This window comes from Ornithorhynchus anatinus, chromosome 17 (assembly GCF_004115215.2).
Source record: "Ornithorhynchus anatinus isolate Pmale09 chromosome 17, mOrnAna1.pri.v4, whole genome shotgun sequence".
NCBI classification, from domain to species: domain Eukaryota; kingdom Metazoa; phylum Chordata; class Mammalia; order Monotremata; family Ornithorhynchidae; genus Ornithorhynchus; species Ornithorhynchus anatinus.
The window spans coordinates 16,770,067-16,788,731 of NC_041744.1; the positions used below are offsets into that span (position 1 = coordinate 16,770,067).

The following is an 18,665-nucleotide window of genomic DNA, read 5'->3' on the forward strand; positions in this document are numbered from 1 at the left end:
ATCATGGGCAGTCGCTTAACCTCTCTATGCCTCAATTACCTCACCTGCAAAATGGGGGTTAAAACTGTAAGCCCCCCGTGAGACAACCTGATTACCTTGTATCTACCCCAGTGCTTTGAATGTTACTCGGCACACAGGAAGAGCTTAACATATACCATTATTGTTATTATTATCTGTAAAATGGGGACGGGACTGTGACTGACCCAATTTGTTTGCATCCATCTTAATGCTTAGTACAGTGCCTGGCACCTAGTATGAGCTTAACATATACCATAATTATTATTATGACCAGGAAGACAGGCAGAATGAGACCATGGATTGCAGACTTGGAGTCCAGAGGACAATCAGTCAGTCAGTCAGCCCTCAATTAATGCTATTAACTGACTGCCTGACTGACCACCAGACTCCATGTCTACAATTTAAAGTTTCATTTTGCCTGTTGTTCTGATTAAGGTCAGCTTTCCCCTCTTCCGCGGCAGAGCTCATCTCTGTGCTTTGGGTTCAGATCTAAGCAATGGTGCCCTGGGTCTGTTATACCACGGGAAGCAACAGGTATAGCAACATCAAAAAGACACTCAGAAGTCCAAAGGTTGACCCTTCACTGTCCCTGAAGCTAAATTTCTGTACTGCTGACCAACCGGCAATATCTTGTCCTCTGGTTATTTTAGTGTTGGAGCTGAAAATGATGACCCACAAATAGTGTCTCTGTCCTCAGAAAGGCATCAAATGGCAGAGTAGTAGCTGTTGGGGTCGCTTTCCTTGTTTGGCCTAGGGTAAACCACTGGGGCAGATTACAGATCTGCTCCTCTTGAAGGGAATGGTGTTCTACCTTGGAATGCTGTAGCAGGAATGCAGAAGATTAGAGGATCACTGCCCTGGTGGGTAATGAAACGTGAGACACAAGTGAATAAACACTGACATTTTAATTATGCAAATGGATGAGGAACTTCTTTGTTCTCAAGGAGTGAGACTGGTGAAGGTTCGCTAAGCAGGAGTTCCAAATGGCTGGTTAACATCTCCTGTAGGAGAGTGGAAGAGCTTCAGTCTCATCTTCTTCTCGTGGTGATCCAAGGGCACTTGTAGTGAAGTCATCGGTGCCTTGCAAGTATCAGTGGGAAGAAAACACACCCAACCCGTACTGGAAAAGTTGCTGGATTGTTTAAAGATTCCCTCGGCAGAGAATGTCCGTGGTTTATCAAAGCTGAGAGCCTCATTTTCAAGGATTCTCAAGAAAAGGATTAATATCTTGTGAATTCACAGATATAGCTCCAGACTGTTGAACAATTTTGTACGGATCCTGAACTTCGGGGATGAAAAGCTACACAGTTCCCAGGGGTACTTGTATCTTTAAAGCTCAACCTGTGATGGGGACAAAGAAATTATTTTGGTACATTCCAATCCCATGAAAATCTCAATATAGAAGCAATCACACATATGATTCCCGACTTGGGCTTTAAAAGAGAATCTGCTATTCCTGAGATTCATAGCAGAACACTGGACCAGAGAATTGGGCTAGCACACACTGGGCCAGAGGATGAATTCAGGAAGATTAATGCTCATTGAATAGGCAGAGTCCTTATCTACAGAGACTTACAGTTTAGAGGAAAGCACTGAGCCATCTGTCCACTGCCAAAAACCATTATTTTCATGACGATAGAGTCCAATCCAGAAATAAATAGGAAGTTGGTTCAAGAAATTCTGTTTGAAGCACAAACACACCAGAAAGTTACATCATTCATTTGTGCTTTCGGTCGTATTTATTGAGCGCTTACTGTGTGCTGACCACTACACTCAACTGTTGGAAAGTACAATTCAGCAATAAAGAGAAACGATCCCTGCCCACGGCAAGCTACAGTTTTCCCACCTTTCAAAGGGGCAGAGTCATTATGAGTCAGATGTGGACTTCTACTCTATGTACGAGTCAGTGGGGTCTCTGGAAACCAGAGGCGGTCGATCAATCAATCAAAGAATTATACTGATTGAGCACTGTACTAAATGCTTGGGAGAGCATGAAACAAAAGAATTGATAGTCATGTTCCCTGCCCACAAGAATTTTCAGTCTAGAGGGATCATATTTGGGCTTCAGTTGCACTGTCTCCTCTTGGATTCCAGACCTTCATCCCCACTCATGGTTTGTCTTTACCATGTGGTGATGCTGATGTTCTCTTCCCTCAGAGGATCCCAAACAGGAAGATGGAGGGTTAGAGGGCTTTGAATTGAAAGGGGTAATATTTCCCTGCCGATGACCCTCCCCTCCTCCTCAGGGATCTCAATCTATCAATCAGTGATACATATTGAGTGCTTACTCTGTGCAGAACACTGAACTAAAAGAGAATCTGCTATTCCTGAGATTCATATTAGAACACTGGACCAGAGAACTGGGCTCCAGTGTCCTGGGACAGAGAGTAAGATGGCAGGGACTGACCCCAGGGCTTCTTCATGGGCTAACAGAAGAAAGGTCTGCTAGACTCTTCCTTTGCCTCCTGGTATGAACTCTCATACATTGGACAGGTAAGCCTAAACTCACTTCCTAGTTCTCTTGTTGGGCAGCTTCACTGTCTTCTGGAGATCCCTCAGCTTTGTAAGGCGTTCAGTCTTCTTTTTCATCCTCGTCATCATAATTGCCAATTTCATCATCATCACCGTCATCATCTGATGATGATCGTGTACGTAACATGGCCTAGTAGAAAGTTCCCTGGTTCTGATCCGGATTCATTTAATTCTAGGCTGTATTCTTTTTAAATAGTATTTGTTAAGTGCTAGGGTAGTTAAAGTGAATTAGGTGTGTGACCTTGGGCAAGTCACTTAACTTCTCTGTGCCACAGTTTCCTCAACTGTAAAATGGGGATTCAATGCTTGTTTTTCCTCCTTAACCTGTGAGGCTCATGAGGGACAGGGACTGTTTCCAACCAGGTTATCTTGTATCTGCCCCAGAGCTTAGACCATTACTTGACACACAGTAAGTGCTGAACAAGCCCTGTAATGAATCAGTTCCTTTTGCCTGTGTATCCAGTGGACTCGGGCACTGACACTGGGTTGTGTTTCCTCCTTTTTCCATCTTGTTCTAGTGGAGATTCCCTCCCAATCTGATTCAGAATTGATTTATTGTATTCTCATTTTCTCACTTTCCTTCCAGCATCTGGAAGTGACTCCCACTGTGAGATCACTGGTATAAAACATAAAATCGATCAATCATTCAATCAATTAATGGCATTTACTGACTGCTTACTGAATAGCACTGGACTACATCCTTGGGAGAGTACAATACAATAGAACTGGAAGACATAATCCCTGCCCACAAGGAATTTATCATTTAGTGGGGAGACAGACAAAATAAATTAAAGGTAGAGGAAATGCAGAATATAAGGATATACTAATGACGATGGTACTTGTTAAGCACTTACTATTTGCCAAGCATTGTTCTAAGCACTGCGGTAAACATAAGGTAATCAGGTTGTCCCAAGGGGGGCTCACAGTCTTAATCCCCATTTTACAGATGAGGTAACTGAGGCACAGAGAAGTTAAGCGACTTGCCCAAGGTCACACAATAGAAAAGTGGCAGAGTCAGATTAGAATTCATGACCTTCTGACTATCCACTGTGTCATGCTGCTATCAACAGAAGAGCTATGGTGCTAGGGATGAGGTCAATATCAAAGAGCTTAATTAGTACAAAATTCGAGATCAGGCCTAGAGGGTTATGGCTCTGAAATATTGCAGAGAAAAATAGCTCTAATTTTAGCAAAGATATATGACTGATTTGGACGGGACAGAAACAAGGTCGGTTGGGAAGGTAAGATAGAGATTAATGGAGGCAGAGGATGCTTCAGTTCATATGTCTGATTACTACAATCAGAGTAGTGACTGTGTTTTCAACAAAGTTTTTGTCATAGCTCACCCTCAACCTGAGATTCTCCCAAGAGCCTTCATTCATTCAATTATTCAATCATATTTATTGAGCACTTACTGCAGGCAGAGCTCTGAACTAAGCGCTTGGGAGAGTACAATCCTCTATTCTTTCCTTCATATGAAATCCGCTCCAGCTACAAAGAGGAAAACTTTCACTCTAGACTGCAAGCTCATCGTGGACGGGGAACTGAAATACCAACTCTGTTATAATGGACTCTCCCAACCATTTTTATTAATGGCCTTTTGTTAGGCACTTGCTATCTGTTCAAAATTCTGGGACAGATATAAATGATCAGGTTGGACAGGCATCCTGTCCCTCATGGGGTTCACAGTCCAAGTAAGAGGGAGGATTGAAGCCCCATTTTGTCATTAAGGAAACTGAGGCCCAGAGAAGTTAGATGACTTGCCTAAGGTCACATAGTAGAAAAGTGGCATAGCCAGGATAAGTTCTTCTGACTCCATGACCTGTGCTCAATCCACTAAAATGGGACTAGGATTCTTGTCCCATTTCCTGTGAGATTCATCCTCCTATGCCTTTTCTCCCCAAGCTTCCAGGTCAGAAGAATAGAGAGAATCGGCATGGCCTAGTCAAAAGAGTATGGACCTAGGAGTCAGATGAACCCGGGTTCTATTCCCAGCTTCTCCACTTGTCTGCTGTGTGACCTTGGGCAAGTCACTGCCCATCTCTGAACCTCAGTTCCTTCATCTATAAAATGGGGGTTAAGACTGGGAGCTCCGTGCGGGATAGGGACTGGGTCCAACCAAGTTATCTTGTCCCCATCCCAATGCTTATGATAGTGCCTGCCTCATAGTAAGCACTTAACAAATACCATAGTTATTATTATCATTAATATGGCAGAGTTTGACGGATTAAATGACCTACCAGTTCTTCCTTGTTGTCTATTTTCAGGAGACTGGAGTTCTGAGCAGTACAGGCTGTTGTGCTGTTATACCAAGTTCTTTTTTCCTCAGAAAAGAAGTAACAGCTGTTTCTAAAACTTACCCATTTTTTTGGACACAAGGCACAGTGACATCCTAGAAAAAGAGAAAGGGTTATTAATCTGGAGAGACCAACTATGATATCTACAGCAAAGTTCCGGAACATAAGCATAGACTGTGCTTGACTACTCAAAACCTCTGGCGCTATGTTTCTTTCTGCCACTAAGGAAAGTGGTGACTCGGAAACAGAGGTAAAGGAAAACAAAAAATGTGTTTACGTCAGATCGTACGTATTTAGTTTTAAGCAGAGTACATATACAATACAGTTAGTAGACAAAACTCCTGCACTCTGGGAACTTACAGTGCAGCAAGGGAGGCACTCCCCCCCCCACCAAAATATTACAGGTAAAACACAAAATAAAGGGGCAGTGTGATGAGAATCCAGAGATCACTCTTGACTAAGGCAGAGATATAAAATCTGTCCTCATTAGCCACCTTGAACCACATATCATCATGTAAAGCATTAGAGTTCTCCTAATCTCCCAGGTGAAAGCTAGAGACAGAAATATTTAGATTACCTTTATCAGATGTGTTGTGATGAAATGTAGAAGTGTGATTCAGATTTTGTTGAGAATGTACTAAAGGAAAGGTGAAGATTAAATGTGTGGTTATCTTTGCAACAATAGTTAAATGATTTGAAACCTAGTAAAAATTACAAAGTCACCAATATCCATTGCTCCAGATCTTGGTCCCTGCCTGTATCCATTCCCACCCCAGCCCAGTGACAATCAAACTTTGCTAGAGGCCTTTTCTGCCATTACTGCCCCAAGCCCTCTAACAAATATCCATAAATATCCTAACTGTTTAGGAAGCAGCATGATGTAGTGGATAGAGCACAGGGCTGGGAGTCAGGAGGTAATGGGATCTAGTCTCAGCTCTGCCACTTGTCTGTTGGGTGACGATGATGTTCACTTCTCTGTGCCTCAGTTATCTCATCTGTAAAATAGGGATTGAGACTGTGAGCCCCATGTGAGACACAGATTGTGTCCAACCTGATTTGCTTGTATCCACCCCAGCATTTAGTATGGTGCCTTGCCCATAATAAGTATAGAGCAAATAGCATTATTGTATTATCATTACTACCATTATAAAATAAAGAATTTCAGTACGTTTAAATGATCTTCTCCAAATACTCACTTGAGAAAGCGCAGAAAGCATTAATTGCCATGGTGGCTACCAGCCCAAGACAAAGGATGCCCAGTATCCCAGTGATGATTCTCAGTGGAGGGGAAGGGCAATCTGTGGGAGAGGAACAAGGGAGATGTTGAACCAAAGGATGGCGGTGCAAATAACTGGAACTGGCCTCACACCGATGGCCAGGCGTCCCGAGTCTGGGATAAGGAATCCCACCAGGGGAGGGCTTGAGGATTGAAAATCAGTAACCCTGACCCTAACATGAACCCCGAGGAAAGGCAGACGCTCCATGGGGTCTCAGAATCCTACATCCAGAGTTCCTGGATGTGCTTAACAAGACCAATCACTTCTAACTCTCGTTCACTTGAAGAGTCTCTATTTCACGCCAGTGATTCTGCCATCAAAGCATGGGTAAAGAGAGGAGAAAAGCCTGCAGTGTGAGCTGTTCATTTCCTGCCGTACCTGTCCTCTGCCCAGCCTCACAACTCCCCGGCTGCTGGGCATGGCTATGCTGGATCTCGGTGTAGGTCTCCTGCTGCACACTCTCTGCACAAGTGAGCTTCTCACCCTTAGACCGCCTGTTCTGCCAATGCTGAGAAGGCTTGGGATTTTTCAACTCGCTGTACGTCACCTGCTGCTCTTGACCTTTGTTGGGGATGTTCTCAGATCTTCTGTGCTGCTGCTGTTGAGAAAGTGTGAAATTTTTCACCTCTGTGAAGGTCAGCTGATGCTCACCGGAGACATCTTTCTGCTGGTGTTTCTTAAGTCTTCCCTGCTGCTGCTGGGATGATTTTGGAAGAGTCAAAAGGGAATAAACTTCTTTATCCTTGCTCATCTCTGTGGAAAGGAGGGATGCAGGAGAGTTAATTAATGTCGGTATTTGTTAAGCGCTTACTATGTGCCAAGCACTGTTCTAAGCGCTGGGGTAGACACAGGGGAATCAGGTCGTCCCACGTGGGGCTCACAGTCTTAATCCCCATTTTACAGATGAGGTAACTGAGGCACCGAGAAGTGAAGTGACTTGCCCAAAGTCACACAGCTGACAAGTGGCCGAGCCAGGATTCGAACCCATGACCGCTGACTCCAAAGCCCGTGCTCTTTCCACTGAGCCACGCTGCTTCTCCAGAACTTCTGGAGAGTTCTGACTCCAGAACATCAGAATCAATTTTGATCTCACCTCCTTCATTTTTGACTTCTTGATTATACCCTCCCTCCTACCTAGAACTTTCCCAGAACATTTATGACCATACCCTCATACCCTGTTGCTTCCCATATTTGTAATTTACTTTATTGTCTGTCTGTCCCACTGAAGTGTAAACTCCCTGTGGGCAGGAATCATATCTTCCCACTGTACTGTACTCTCTCGAATGCTTAGAACAGTTCTCTGCCTGTAGTAAGTGCTCAATAAATACCACTGACTGATGGATCGATACTGGGGTATGGAATCTACTGGAGAACTGGAGGAGGAGGGACCAAATCTTAAATCATATGTCCACTGGGATCCACCCTTTAATCCAGCAATCCTCAGCCCTGAGAGACTTTTCAGAACTAATCAATCAATTATACAGTTTAGTTTGGACTAGACTTAAAATTCGGAAAGCTCAATCAATTAGAAAATTGAGCCTGGACTAAAAGTGTGAGAAGAGCAATATTAAACACCAGGGCACTTGTAAATGAATATTAGATCGGGTACATGTTAGCCACTTCTTCTATCAAGCAGAGCAATGGACAGGATGGGGAATTAACCACATTTATGGTATTTGTAAACTGCTTACTACGTGTCAAACACTTTACTAAGAGCTTGGGTAGAGACAACATAATCTGGTCCCACAGTCTAACCAGGAGGAAGAACAAGTAGTGAATCTCCATTTTACAAATGAGGGAACTGAGTCTTCCACTAGGTCACGCTATTTGAGCTGTGAGGAACAATTCACTTCCCTGTCTCTTACACTGCCTCCGCTAAAGTAATAAATGAGCCTCACGGACCTAAAGGCAATTCCTTCAAGTGACTCAGCCCTGCAATTGAAAATATTACTCCCAGAGGATTCTGTGTGTTGGTGAACGAGTGATCTTTGTAACTTTCCACTTCCTTCATTCATTTACTCTTTCTTTCAACTGTTTTCACTCACAGCCCATTTATAAGGGAAAGACTCTACTCAAGTGCGTGAATATGACTGGAAAGCCTGATGTGAGATCAACTCACCCTGCTGACTTATTTGTCCATTAGAATAGATTTGTGCTGTTTATAGTTTTATCCCGCTCTGGTCCCGTATCCATTTGTGAGTTTGCCTCCTGGTATGCTGATCCTCCCCAAGTCTTTGTTCAAGGAGAGCAAGCCCTGTCCTGATCTTTGCACAGTGCTCTTTTCCATCTGAGGTAGAGGCGTGCCAACAGCTCGCAATGTTTTAGACTGGGTTTCAAGCTGAAGTACTGGAAGTATTTATTGAGCAACTGCTGGCTGTGACGCAGTGTACTAAGTGATTGGGAAGATCAAAAAAAGTCAGTGATGTATTCTCTGCCCACAATGATGAGTTGACACTATTTATTGAATATTTGTATGTGCTGACTATGTGCTAGTTGCTGGGGAGAATACAGCAATTAAAGACACAGACCCTTCCTTCTAGGAGTTTACAATCTAATAATGGAAACACTGAAATGGTATTGTGGAGGGTTATGGAAAATGGATAAATTATAGCACCGTCCTATAAGGAATGCATCATCTTGGGAAGCGTGGCCTAGTGGAAAAAGCATGGACCTGGGAATAAGAGGGCCAGGGTTGGGCTTAGGTCATGGGTTCTAATTCTGGCTCTGCCACCTATCAGCTGTGTGACTTTGGGTAAGACACTTAACTTCTCGGTGCCTCAGTTACCTCATCTGTAAAATGGGGATTAGGACTGTGAGCCTTACACGGGACAACCTGATTACTTTGTGTCTACGCCAGGGCTTAGAACAGTGCTCAGCACATAGTAAGTGCTTAACGAATACCAACATTATTATTATTAATCTCAGCTCTGCCATTTCTCTGTGGTGTGACTTTAGGGAAACCACTTGGCTTCTGTGTTGCTCAGTTTCTTCATCTGCCAAATGGGGAATAGAGTTCGTCATCCTGCTTGGACTGTAAGTCCCACGTAGGACCTGATCATCTTACAGCTACCTGAAGGTCACACTGGTACAGAAATGGAGGAGCCAGGAGAGGAACCCAGGTTCTCTGACTCCCAGGCCTGTGCTCTTTCCACTAGGCCATGGCTGCTTCTTTAAAAATATGCAGTCTCTACCCTGAAGAGCACTAGAATATGATGGGAAAACAAAGTCTACAGAACCGATCAAAATATGGAAGGGAAAAAGAAAACACATTCATTCATTCATTGATTCATTCAATCATATTTATTGAGCGCTTATTATGTGCAGAACACTGTAGTAAGCGCTTGGAAAGTATATCTATGATTAATGATTAATGGATGAATGAATGAGTCAATCAATCATATTTATAGAGCACTTACTGGGTGCAGAGCACTGTACTAAGTGTTTGGTAGAGTATACCAAACTCTGTTATAGAGTTGGTAGACACATCCTCTGCCTACAATGAGCTTAAATTCTAGAAGGCTAGAAAACGAAAATAAATAAATTATGGATATGTACATAAATGTTGTGAAGCTAAGGGAGAGGTGAATAAAGGGAGCAAAATCCAAGGGCAAGGGTGAAACAGAACAGAGTGGGAGAAGAGGAAATGAGAGCTCAGTCAGGGAAGGCCTCTTGGAAGAGATGTGCCGTCAATAAGGCTCTGAAGGTGGGGAGACTGATCCTCTGTCAGATTTGAAGAGGAAGGATGTTTCAAGCCAGATGAAGGAGGTGGACGAGAGGTTGGCGGTGAGACACAAGATGGAGGTTAAGTTAGTAGATTGGCATTAGAGGAATGAACAGTGTGGGCTGAGTTGAAGTAAGAGAGCAGTGAGGTAAGGAAGGAGAGGGTAAGGTGATTAAGTGATTTCAAGCCAAATGTATGGTGATTCTGTTTGTAGTGGGGCGGCTGGGCAACGACTGGAGGTTCTTGAGGGGTGGGGAGTCATGGACTGAATGCTTTTGTAAAAAAATGATCTGAGCAGCGGAATGAAGTATGGATGGGAGTGTAGAGAGACAAGGGGCAGGGAGGTCAGTGAGGAATCAGATGCAGTAGTCAATGCGGGATAGGATAAGTGCTTGGATTAACAAGGAAGCAGTTTGGATGGAGAGGAAAGGACAGATTTTAGCGATGTTGTGAAGTTGGAACTGACAGGATTTCATGAGAGATTGAATATGTAGGTTGAAAGAGGGAAATGAATAGAGGAAAATACCAAGGTTACATTTAAACTCCTACGTTACAAATTCATTAAATAAATGAATGACAATGATAATTTTTTAAGCACTTACTCTGTGCCAAGCACTGTTCTAAGCACTGGGGAAGATACAAGATAATCAGGTTTCCCATGTGGGGCTCACAGTCTTAATCCCCATTTTACAGCTGAGGTAATTGAGGCACAGAGAAGTTAAATGACTTGCCCAAAGTCACACAGCTGACAAGCAGCAGAGCGGGATTAGAACCCATGACCTTTGACTCTCAAGCCTGTGCTTTTCCCACTAAACCATGCTGCTTAGCGCATAGAGATGACTACACTGATGTTTGGAAACTCTGAGGGTATTTTTAAATTCCTAATGAAGTCATGGTCAGTAGGAGTGATAATCATATTTATTAAGTGTGCAGAGCACTGTTCTAAGCACTGGTCATGTAAAAGGATTGAGGCAAGGACAGCACGGTGCAGCTAGAAACAGGTCACTGTGGCACAATCCATCCATCAGCTTTAATATTTCCCACCTATCATAATGCTTAACCATTGCCTTCTGTCCATTTTTATACCTGTTCAGAATGTACTTTAAAGAGTAGAGAGGTTGTAAATGGAGAATTTAAGGTTTAGGAAGAGAGTAGACCCAAAATTAAAATCCAGAATTTGGTGACAACACAGAATGCACCCGGACACAACACATACCTGTTCTAGAATGGAGGGTCCAGTGACGGATGTGATGGATGGGTGAGATTGTGAAGGATATGGATGCAGCTCAAAATCTCCGGATATTCCTAAAAAGGAATTCCTTGCCCAATCCTTTGTGAATCTCCAAGAGCAGGTAAATCCCGATGCCCATATCTATCTGCCCTCTGAACAGTTTGCAGGCTGAGCCATCAGTGGAAAAAAAATTATCACCCAGGAAACGATGACTTTGTTGCTGCTGTGACATCACTCCCCCTCCCAAGCACCTTTGGCTGGGGGGCTTTGATCTCTCTGACTTTTAGGTGAAGTGTGAGGTGTATGCTTATACATCTAAATGAGATGGTCTAAATGCAGATACTCCGGAAAGACAGGCTCTATGGGCCAAAACTCAACAAGAGAATGAGTCTCTGAGGACAGTCAATACAGTTTCTCTCTCCAGGGGCATTTCTTCTTCTGTCTTGCCACTATCCCGGAGTTTCACTATCTGATTCTGGGCTGGGAGTAGCTTAGCCTTTCTTCTTTATGGTTCTAAGATGTCCACACCGAGGATGGATTAGTGGATGTCATTTTTTTCCCAGAGAGTTCCCCATGTGGGTGTCTACAGCACAGGCTTCTTGGTTCCTCACATATGACTGGAGCTAAAAGGGAATCAAACAGTTCCAAGATGAACATCACCAGCCTTGTCAAATCACAAGAAACCAGACTGCATGATTGGCCATGGGTTCTTCCCTTGGGAGTTGCTGAATTTTCATTTGGAGTGGGAAAGCGACAAGGGGACAGGGATTTTGTTGGGGGATGAGAATTGGGAGGGGACAGGCTTCAAAAGGGTAATGAGTCAGAAAGCCCCCATTTTGCATGTTTGAGTCTTGGTTGAGAACTCTCAAATCTTATCAGAGACCTAGGATGAGCAAGTCTAGGAGCCTAACTCAGAAAGCTTGGGTGACAATTATTTCCATCTCCCCATGGATGGTTGCTTTTCATTCTCATCACACACACCCTCTTCACTAAAAGATTGGTTCTGGCCGCATTTGGGGCTAGGGTGTGATTTGGGAGTATGGAGAGGAGAACTGGAGTTCCCTTCATCTCACAATGGCTCCAATAGGTCCTGTCTTGCAAGGGGGATACCCCTTCATCTGGTGGCCCCTGAGAGAGCTGGGCTGGGCCTCAGGCTGGCCTGGACATTCTGGTTAGTCATAGGGGAAGGAGTTGAGCTAGTCTGGGCACCCTCGAGAAGCACCCACCGACAAGATGGCCCTGGATAGTCATAGGCTGGGAATAGCTGGGGTTTGGCTGCACCCCTCAAGATACTGTGGAAGGAAATGCCCAGCCCACTCCTCTGACCTATTAAGTCAGACCTCTCGACCCCATGACTGAGCTGGAGCAAGGGGTTGGCATAAAGCGATGAGTCAATGACTTCCTCCCCACATCCAACTGAATGACAACTTTCCCATCAGTCCCTCTGTGTGCTCTGTTTCTCCCCCAGTGGGAAAACAATTCCTAGAGAAATATTTTGGCCTAGTGGATAGAGTATGGGCCTGGAAGTCAGAAGGACCTGGGTTCTAATTCCGCCTTTGTCACTCGCCTGTTGCGTAATCTTGGGCATGTCACTTAACTTCTCAATTCCTCAGTTGCTGCTCTGTACAATGGGGATTAAGACTGGGAGCCCTGTGTGGGACAGAGACCGTGTTCAACCTAATTTGCTCTTATTTACCCCAGGGCTTAGTACAGTACCAGGCACAGAGTAAGAGTTCAACAGATACCATAAATAAAATAAAATCTGCAGCTCAGCCAGTCAACAGGCATGTGAGTCACACAGTCTGAGACTTTTTTCACTGGACCAGATATAAGATGGAGGGGATGTCAGTGAACCACTGAACAACGAAAGCAGAAAGAGCTCATCATACATCACGAGAGACGACATTAACTCCGAGGATATTCATTCTTCATTATGGAATTACGTTCCAGAGGTACCAGCAGCTGAACCCGTACAGGAGCAAACAAACAATGCCATCACACAGCAGTTAAGATTGTAAGCTAACTGAAGACAGGAATGTCCCTACTTGCTGTATCATACTCTCCCAAGTACTTAATACAGTGCTCTGCACACAGAAAGCACCTAATAAAAACTATTAAAAATGAAATAGTTAAAAATTAAATCAAAACTATGTAGTCTTATTGACCGATTGATTCAAGCATGGAGCAACTGGAGCAAATCTATGCTGCTGATGGAAGGATCTGAGGCAGTCAGAGAAAGAGCCATAGAGAGAGGTCCTCCAGGCAGATCACAAATCTGCTATCACGGACAACTGCACCCGAAAGGCAGCGGCTGCTGGTTATGCTTTGGTTGTTTCTGTTTATGGGATGTGTTGCCAGGAGATAATTTAATTAGTTAGGGAGGTGCAGACACTAAATCACTCGTAATTAACCCCACAACATGAAGATGTCCTGCAAATACAGTTAGAATGCAGTGAACATTTCTCCCAGCACATTTGGGCTGTATTACCGTGAATTTACTTTGCAGGAAGAAAACGTACACCTCACCAGTAAGGGATTCAGACTAAAGCAGTTGATCGAAAATATCAGTTCCGGAGAATATGTGGGAAAAACCAGAGTGTGGAAGGAAATAGAGCTTGTTGGTTCCAAAGTCTTGATTCCATTTCTGTACATCTCTGCTGATTGTCAGTTGCAGGTTCTCACGTAGAAGCGATGCAGAGTGTCAGTACCTCAAGAGGTGGTAAGAGCTGAGCTCATGACCTAGCTGTTGCTGAACTGTTTTGTGGCTGGAAACAGCTAATTTAGCGGTGGGTGGGGGGTGTCAGTTCTGACTAAACTACAAATAGCAGTGACCGGATAGCTAGATGTACTATGTGCTTGATCAGCAACACTGAAAGCTCCCAAAGAGCTCCCAACCTGCAGTTTAACATCTTTCCTGGAAACACAGAGGAAATGAGCAATGGCAGGGACTTTCAGGATTCCCCCATGCTCAGCAGCAGCTTTTTTCCCCCATGCTCAGCAGCAGCTTTACCAATCACAACTTTTTAACTACTGCACACAACCACAAGGCAGGCCTGGTTAGCTAAGTGTGTCTGCCACGTAACACCAACCCAAGATTATCCTGTGAAGCTGTTACTCACATTAACTCAAGAGCCTAGAACTGTATTCACCAGATTCAGGGACACTCCCTACATACCTGAAATCATACCTGAAATCCAAACCCCTTAGGTCACCTTTTTAAAATGAAAACATCCCTATCGTCCATCCCCAGCCTAGTTCCCATCCACAAATCGAACTCTATGGAATTCAACTATCGACTTTCTTGGCACAGGCTTGCTGACCCCAGGAGACTCTCTGGCTCCTCAGACCTTCACTGAGTCTGTGGTAATGTGGCTCTGGGCTATGGTGGCATCGGGGATAACTGTCATTTCCCTTCTCCCTCTACTCCCTCTAGCACCCCCCCCACCCTTTCACCTCTCCGCAGCTTAACCCTCTTTTCCCCCCATTTCCCTCTGCTCCTCCCCCTCTCCCTTCCCATCCCCTCAGCACTGTACTCGTCCGCTCAACTGTATATATTTTCATTACCCTATTTATTTTGTTAATGAAATGTACATCGCCTTGATTCTATTTAGTTGCCATTGTTTTTATGAGATGTTCTTCCCCTTGACTCTATTTATTGCCATTGTTCTTGTCTGTCTGTCTCCCCTGATTAGACTGTAAGCCCGTCAAACGGCAGGGACTGTCTCTATCTGTTGCCGACTTGTTCATTCCAAGCGCTTAGTACAGTGCTCTGCACATAGTAAGCGCTCAATAAATAGTATTGAATATTCTACAGCCTAGATCTATTTTTGCCTTAGGATGTTTTATGGGCGAAAGGAGAATCCCTAGCTATTTTCCCACAGCTGGCTGAGAAGTTGCTTTCTTTTTTAACCTCGGGGGAAATCATTTGATTTCCCCAGTTGATAACCATTTTAGGAAATAAGAGCTCCCAGAGAAGAATCCTTCTAGGGATCATGAGAGGAGGGAGTGACATTTAACCCACAGCTTATTAGTATAGCATAAGAGAAACTTGTTCACTGATAAGAGAGTTCAATTTCTCTCACTGTTATTTTCCGTACATTATGTATACCATCTGCTTGTCATTTAAGGGCTTCAGTCTACCTGACTTTTATCTTTTGTCTGTTCCCTGCATCCTGTGTTTACAGATGATCTATTTTGAATCTGTCTCTCCATATTCATTTTGGAGAGATACAGATTTATATGGAGAAATATATGTAAATATATATGATTTATTTTCATTTATATGAATATTTATATAAATAGCAAGTATAAACATGTAAATTAATATATAAATACATATAGAGTCTATAAATATATATTGATTATATACAGAATCTCTCTCCAAATTCAAGTATTTCTATATGTATGTGCATACATATGTATAGTATATATATATATATATATTATATGTCTGTTTCTTGTTTATATCAAATGGGTATTCTAGAAGAGAATTGGGTGTTTTGCATTCTACAGAGCCTCAGCACCCAGTGCTCTGGGGTAGGATCAGCTACCTGAACCTTAAATATTTACATGCCTTCTGAGGGTTCAGAATCTAAGTCATGTTGTGGGGGTGATAATAGTAGTGATGATAGTATTGGTTAAGCGCTTATTATGTGCCTAACACTTTTCTAAGCACTGGGGTAGATACAAGATAATCAGGTTGTCCCACAAGGGGCTCACAGTCTTAATCCTCATTTTACAGAAGTAACTGAGGCACAACGAAGTGAAGTGGCTTGCCCGGGGTCACACAGTAGACATGTGGAGGAGCTGGGATTAGAACCCATGACTTCTGACTCTCAAGCCCATGCTCTTTCCACTGAAACTCGTTGCTGTGGAGAAAATCTCAGAGCAAACAAGCCTGCACTTCCTATGAAGTACTGTTGTTGACAGTAAATAGGTCAGGTCGCTAGAACCCATGAGACTCCTGACAGTAAAATGCATTAAAGTGTTAAAAGCGGGTGTCGGGGTCCAGCATGCCTGGAGCATGAGACTGGGAGTCAGAAGGACCTGGGTTCTAATTTCGCCTCCAACACTTGTCTGCTGTGGGGCCTTGGGAAAGTCACTTAGCTTCTCTGTGCCTCAGATACCTCATCTACAAAATGGGGATTAAGACTGTGAGCTGTAATTCAAATTCTATTTATTTATATTAATGCTATAGATGCCTGTTTACTTGTTTTGATATCTGTCTCCCCACCTTGTAGTCTGTGAGCCTGCTGTGGGCAGGGATTTTCTCTCTTTGTTGCTGAATTGTACTTTGCCGTGCTCAATAAGAGCTCAATAAATACCACTGAATGAATGAATGTGGGACAGGGACTGTGTCCAACCTGATTAGCTTGTACCTACTCCGACACTTACTACACTCCCTGACACATACTAAGTGCATAAATACCATCAAAAATGCCATAGGGGACAGTGGAGACCCGCTAATAGTCAGCTCAGATCAGAGTCAGGAAATGACTCCATGGACTGTAACCTTCTTGTAGGGCAGAAGAGCCCTCTCCAGAAACAATGCTGTTCACCCAAACCAGTCAGCTGGTCAACCTCTGCAACACTAGGAAATAAATGAAGGAATCTCAGATTCCTGTTTCTGAAGCTGTTCTTACATGCTCAGAAATTGACAACACTCTCAAGCAATGACCAGTGATCATGGCCAGAGAGAAATCACAAAACTGATGTTAACAGTCCTGACTGAGACAAAAATCTCTGATTATCTTGGATCTAACCCAGTTCTTAATAGAGTGAATGGAACATTGCAAGTGGTTAAGAAATACCATCATCATCATCATCATCATCAATTACTTTGCTATTTCATCTTTATTTTCCTTATTATGTAGCACACACAGAATAAATCATTTACATCCACTAATCTTTGGCCAGGAGGCCTCTTCCCTCTCCAAAACGAAACAGAAAAGATGTACTGAAGACCACTTGCCAAAACTGTTCCACAGGTGCTGCTGTTCGGGAGGTTGTGGAGTATGTGCGGCTGAAAAAGTCAGTGGAAAACCCACAATCTCACCACAAAGTGTCCATATAAAGAGTGTCTTTTCTTGTGCCACCATATTTCTTGTGCTTCTGGCATGTATCTTCACTTTTCTCTCTTTTCATCATGACTTGTATGAAGCATCCTTTTGGAAAAATCTCTTTTCTTGACCATAACACATCATTCTGATCCATTGGTGACAATTGTCTCCCAGGGTTCAGCTGAGATGCAGCATTATCTGAGGCTTGGTTTTCCATCTTCTCCTTGCTTTTAGTTTCCCAATTCCTGCTCTCCATGGAGCAGGTGATTGGATAGCCTTCTGTCATCCATTCTCATCAAATGATTTGCCCAGGAGAGCCGTGCCGAAGTGAGCATGACTTCAATGCTAGTTGACTGATGTTTCTCCTAAGTTCCGGCCTTCTTGATTTGATTTTAATTATTTCTTGTTTATCATTGCATCGATAGCCAGAGGGTTGCCTCGGTAACATAATTCAGCTCTGTGTTTTAAGCATAAATTCTTAATTTTGTGTACAGCTTCTCTGGTATGAACCGCAGGGTTTTTTTTTAGCTATATCATTTGTCTGTATTGCTGGGCTGGTTTGGGTCCCGTGAATGGTAAGGGATCAAAAAAGTTGTCTGGCCATAGTTTCATGTATCCATGTTTGCTTTATGCATGCATTTTTGACCTCTCTAGTGATCAATAATAGCTTTATGTATGTCTCCCCATTAGAGTATATAATCCTTCCCTTATGCCTGGTATAGAGAACTTGCACAGTGAAAGGCAATTACCACCAATGCCTCTAGAACACAGTGTGGTATATAAAAACCATCGTTTTACAACTTTTGATAATGCAGGGACAGTTGAGTTGGAAGAGTTTACCAGAGGAGCAGAGAGACATTCTAACACCTGCATCCAAGACTCTTGCTGAATCCTCCAGCGTGACTGCATAGAATAAATTTACACATGTACAAGCAAGTGGAAATTGCAAAGAGAGACAGTGTCAGAAGGAATTAGAGAAAGAAAGACAGTGGAATTAAAAGAGAAACAAATACACAAGCATGGAAGGGAGAATGTCAAAAACATAACATACCTTATTTTAGCTCTTTTTCTAGCATTTTCTGTCTTGATCTCTGTCCCTCCTTTAACATCTATTCCATTTTTCCTTATACCCCCATTTTTTAAAAACCATTAACTGCATTCCTAATAGCACCAGAAACTATCTTAAGCTGCTCCTCAAAATCATCACTGGTGGAAATTTCACCCAAGTCCACCACCCATGTTCAGTCAATGTCAAAAAAATCCATTTTCTTCTCTAACTCTATATTTTATCGCAGTTATTCCCTATCATCCTCTAACTTGTCAAACAATGCCCCATTTAACATCTTTCATGTTACTTCTCTAACCTGAATGTCCATTCCGTTAACAAGAGCGGCTATGGATGGAGGATACCCCTTCCGACAATGTGACATTCAAAAGAGTTGTCTTCTCTGATCTCCCAATTTAATTCAGATAAAAATGATCCAATAAATGAGGAATGGACTAGCTTGATATTAGCCTCCAGAGGACAGG

At 43.2% G+C, this 18,665-nt stretch overlaps 1 protein-coding gene across 1 annotated transcript; it reads right to left on the minus strand.

Annotated features, from left to right (window-relative positions):
• Window positions 1-904: 904 nt before the first annotated feature.
• Window positions 905-17,421, minus strand: LOC107547521 (NKG2-A/NKG2-B type II integral membrane protein-like). The gene is made up of 10 exons (XM_029082524.1): window positions 17,132-17,421; window positions 14,252-14,263; window positions 13,348-13,411; window positions 11,062-11,217; window positions 6,503-6,722; window positions 6,044-6,145; window positions 5,425-5,484; window positions 4,791-4,942; window positions 1,595-1,698; window positions 905-1,359 (listed from the first exon to the last, which is right to left on the minus strand). The coding sequence occupies exons 1-10, from the start codon at window positions 17,419-17,421 to the stop codon at window positions 1,239-1,241; spliced, it is 1,281 nt and encodes a 426-aa protein (XP_028938357.1). The 3' UTR covers window positions 905-1,238.
• Between the last annotated feature and the right edge of the window lie 1,244 nt (window positions 17,422-18,665).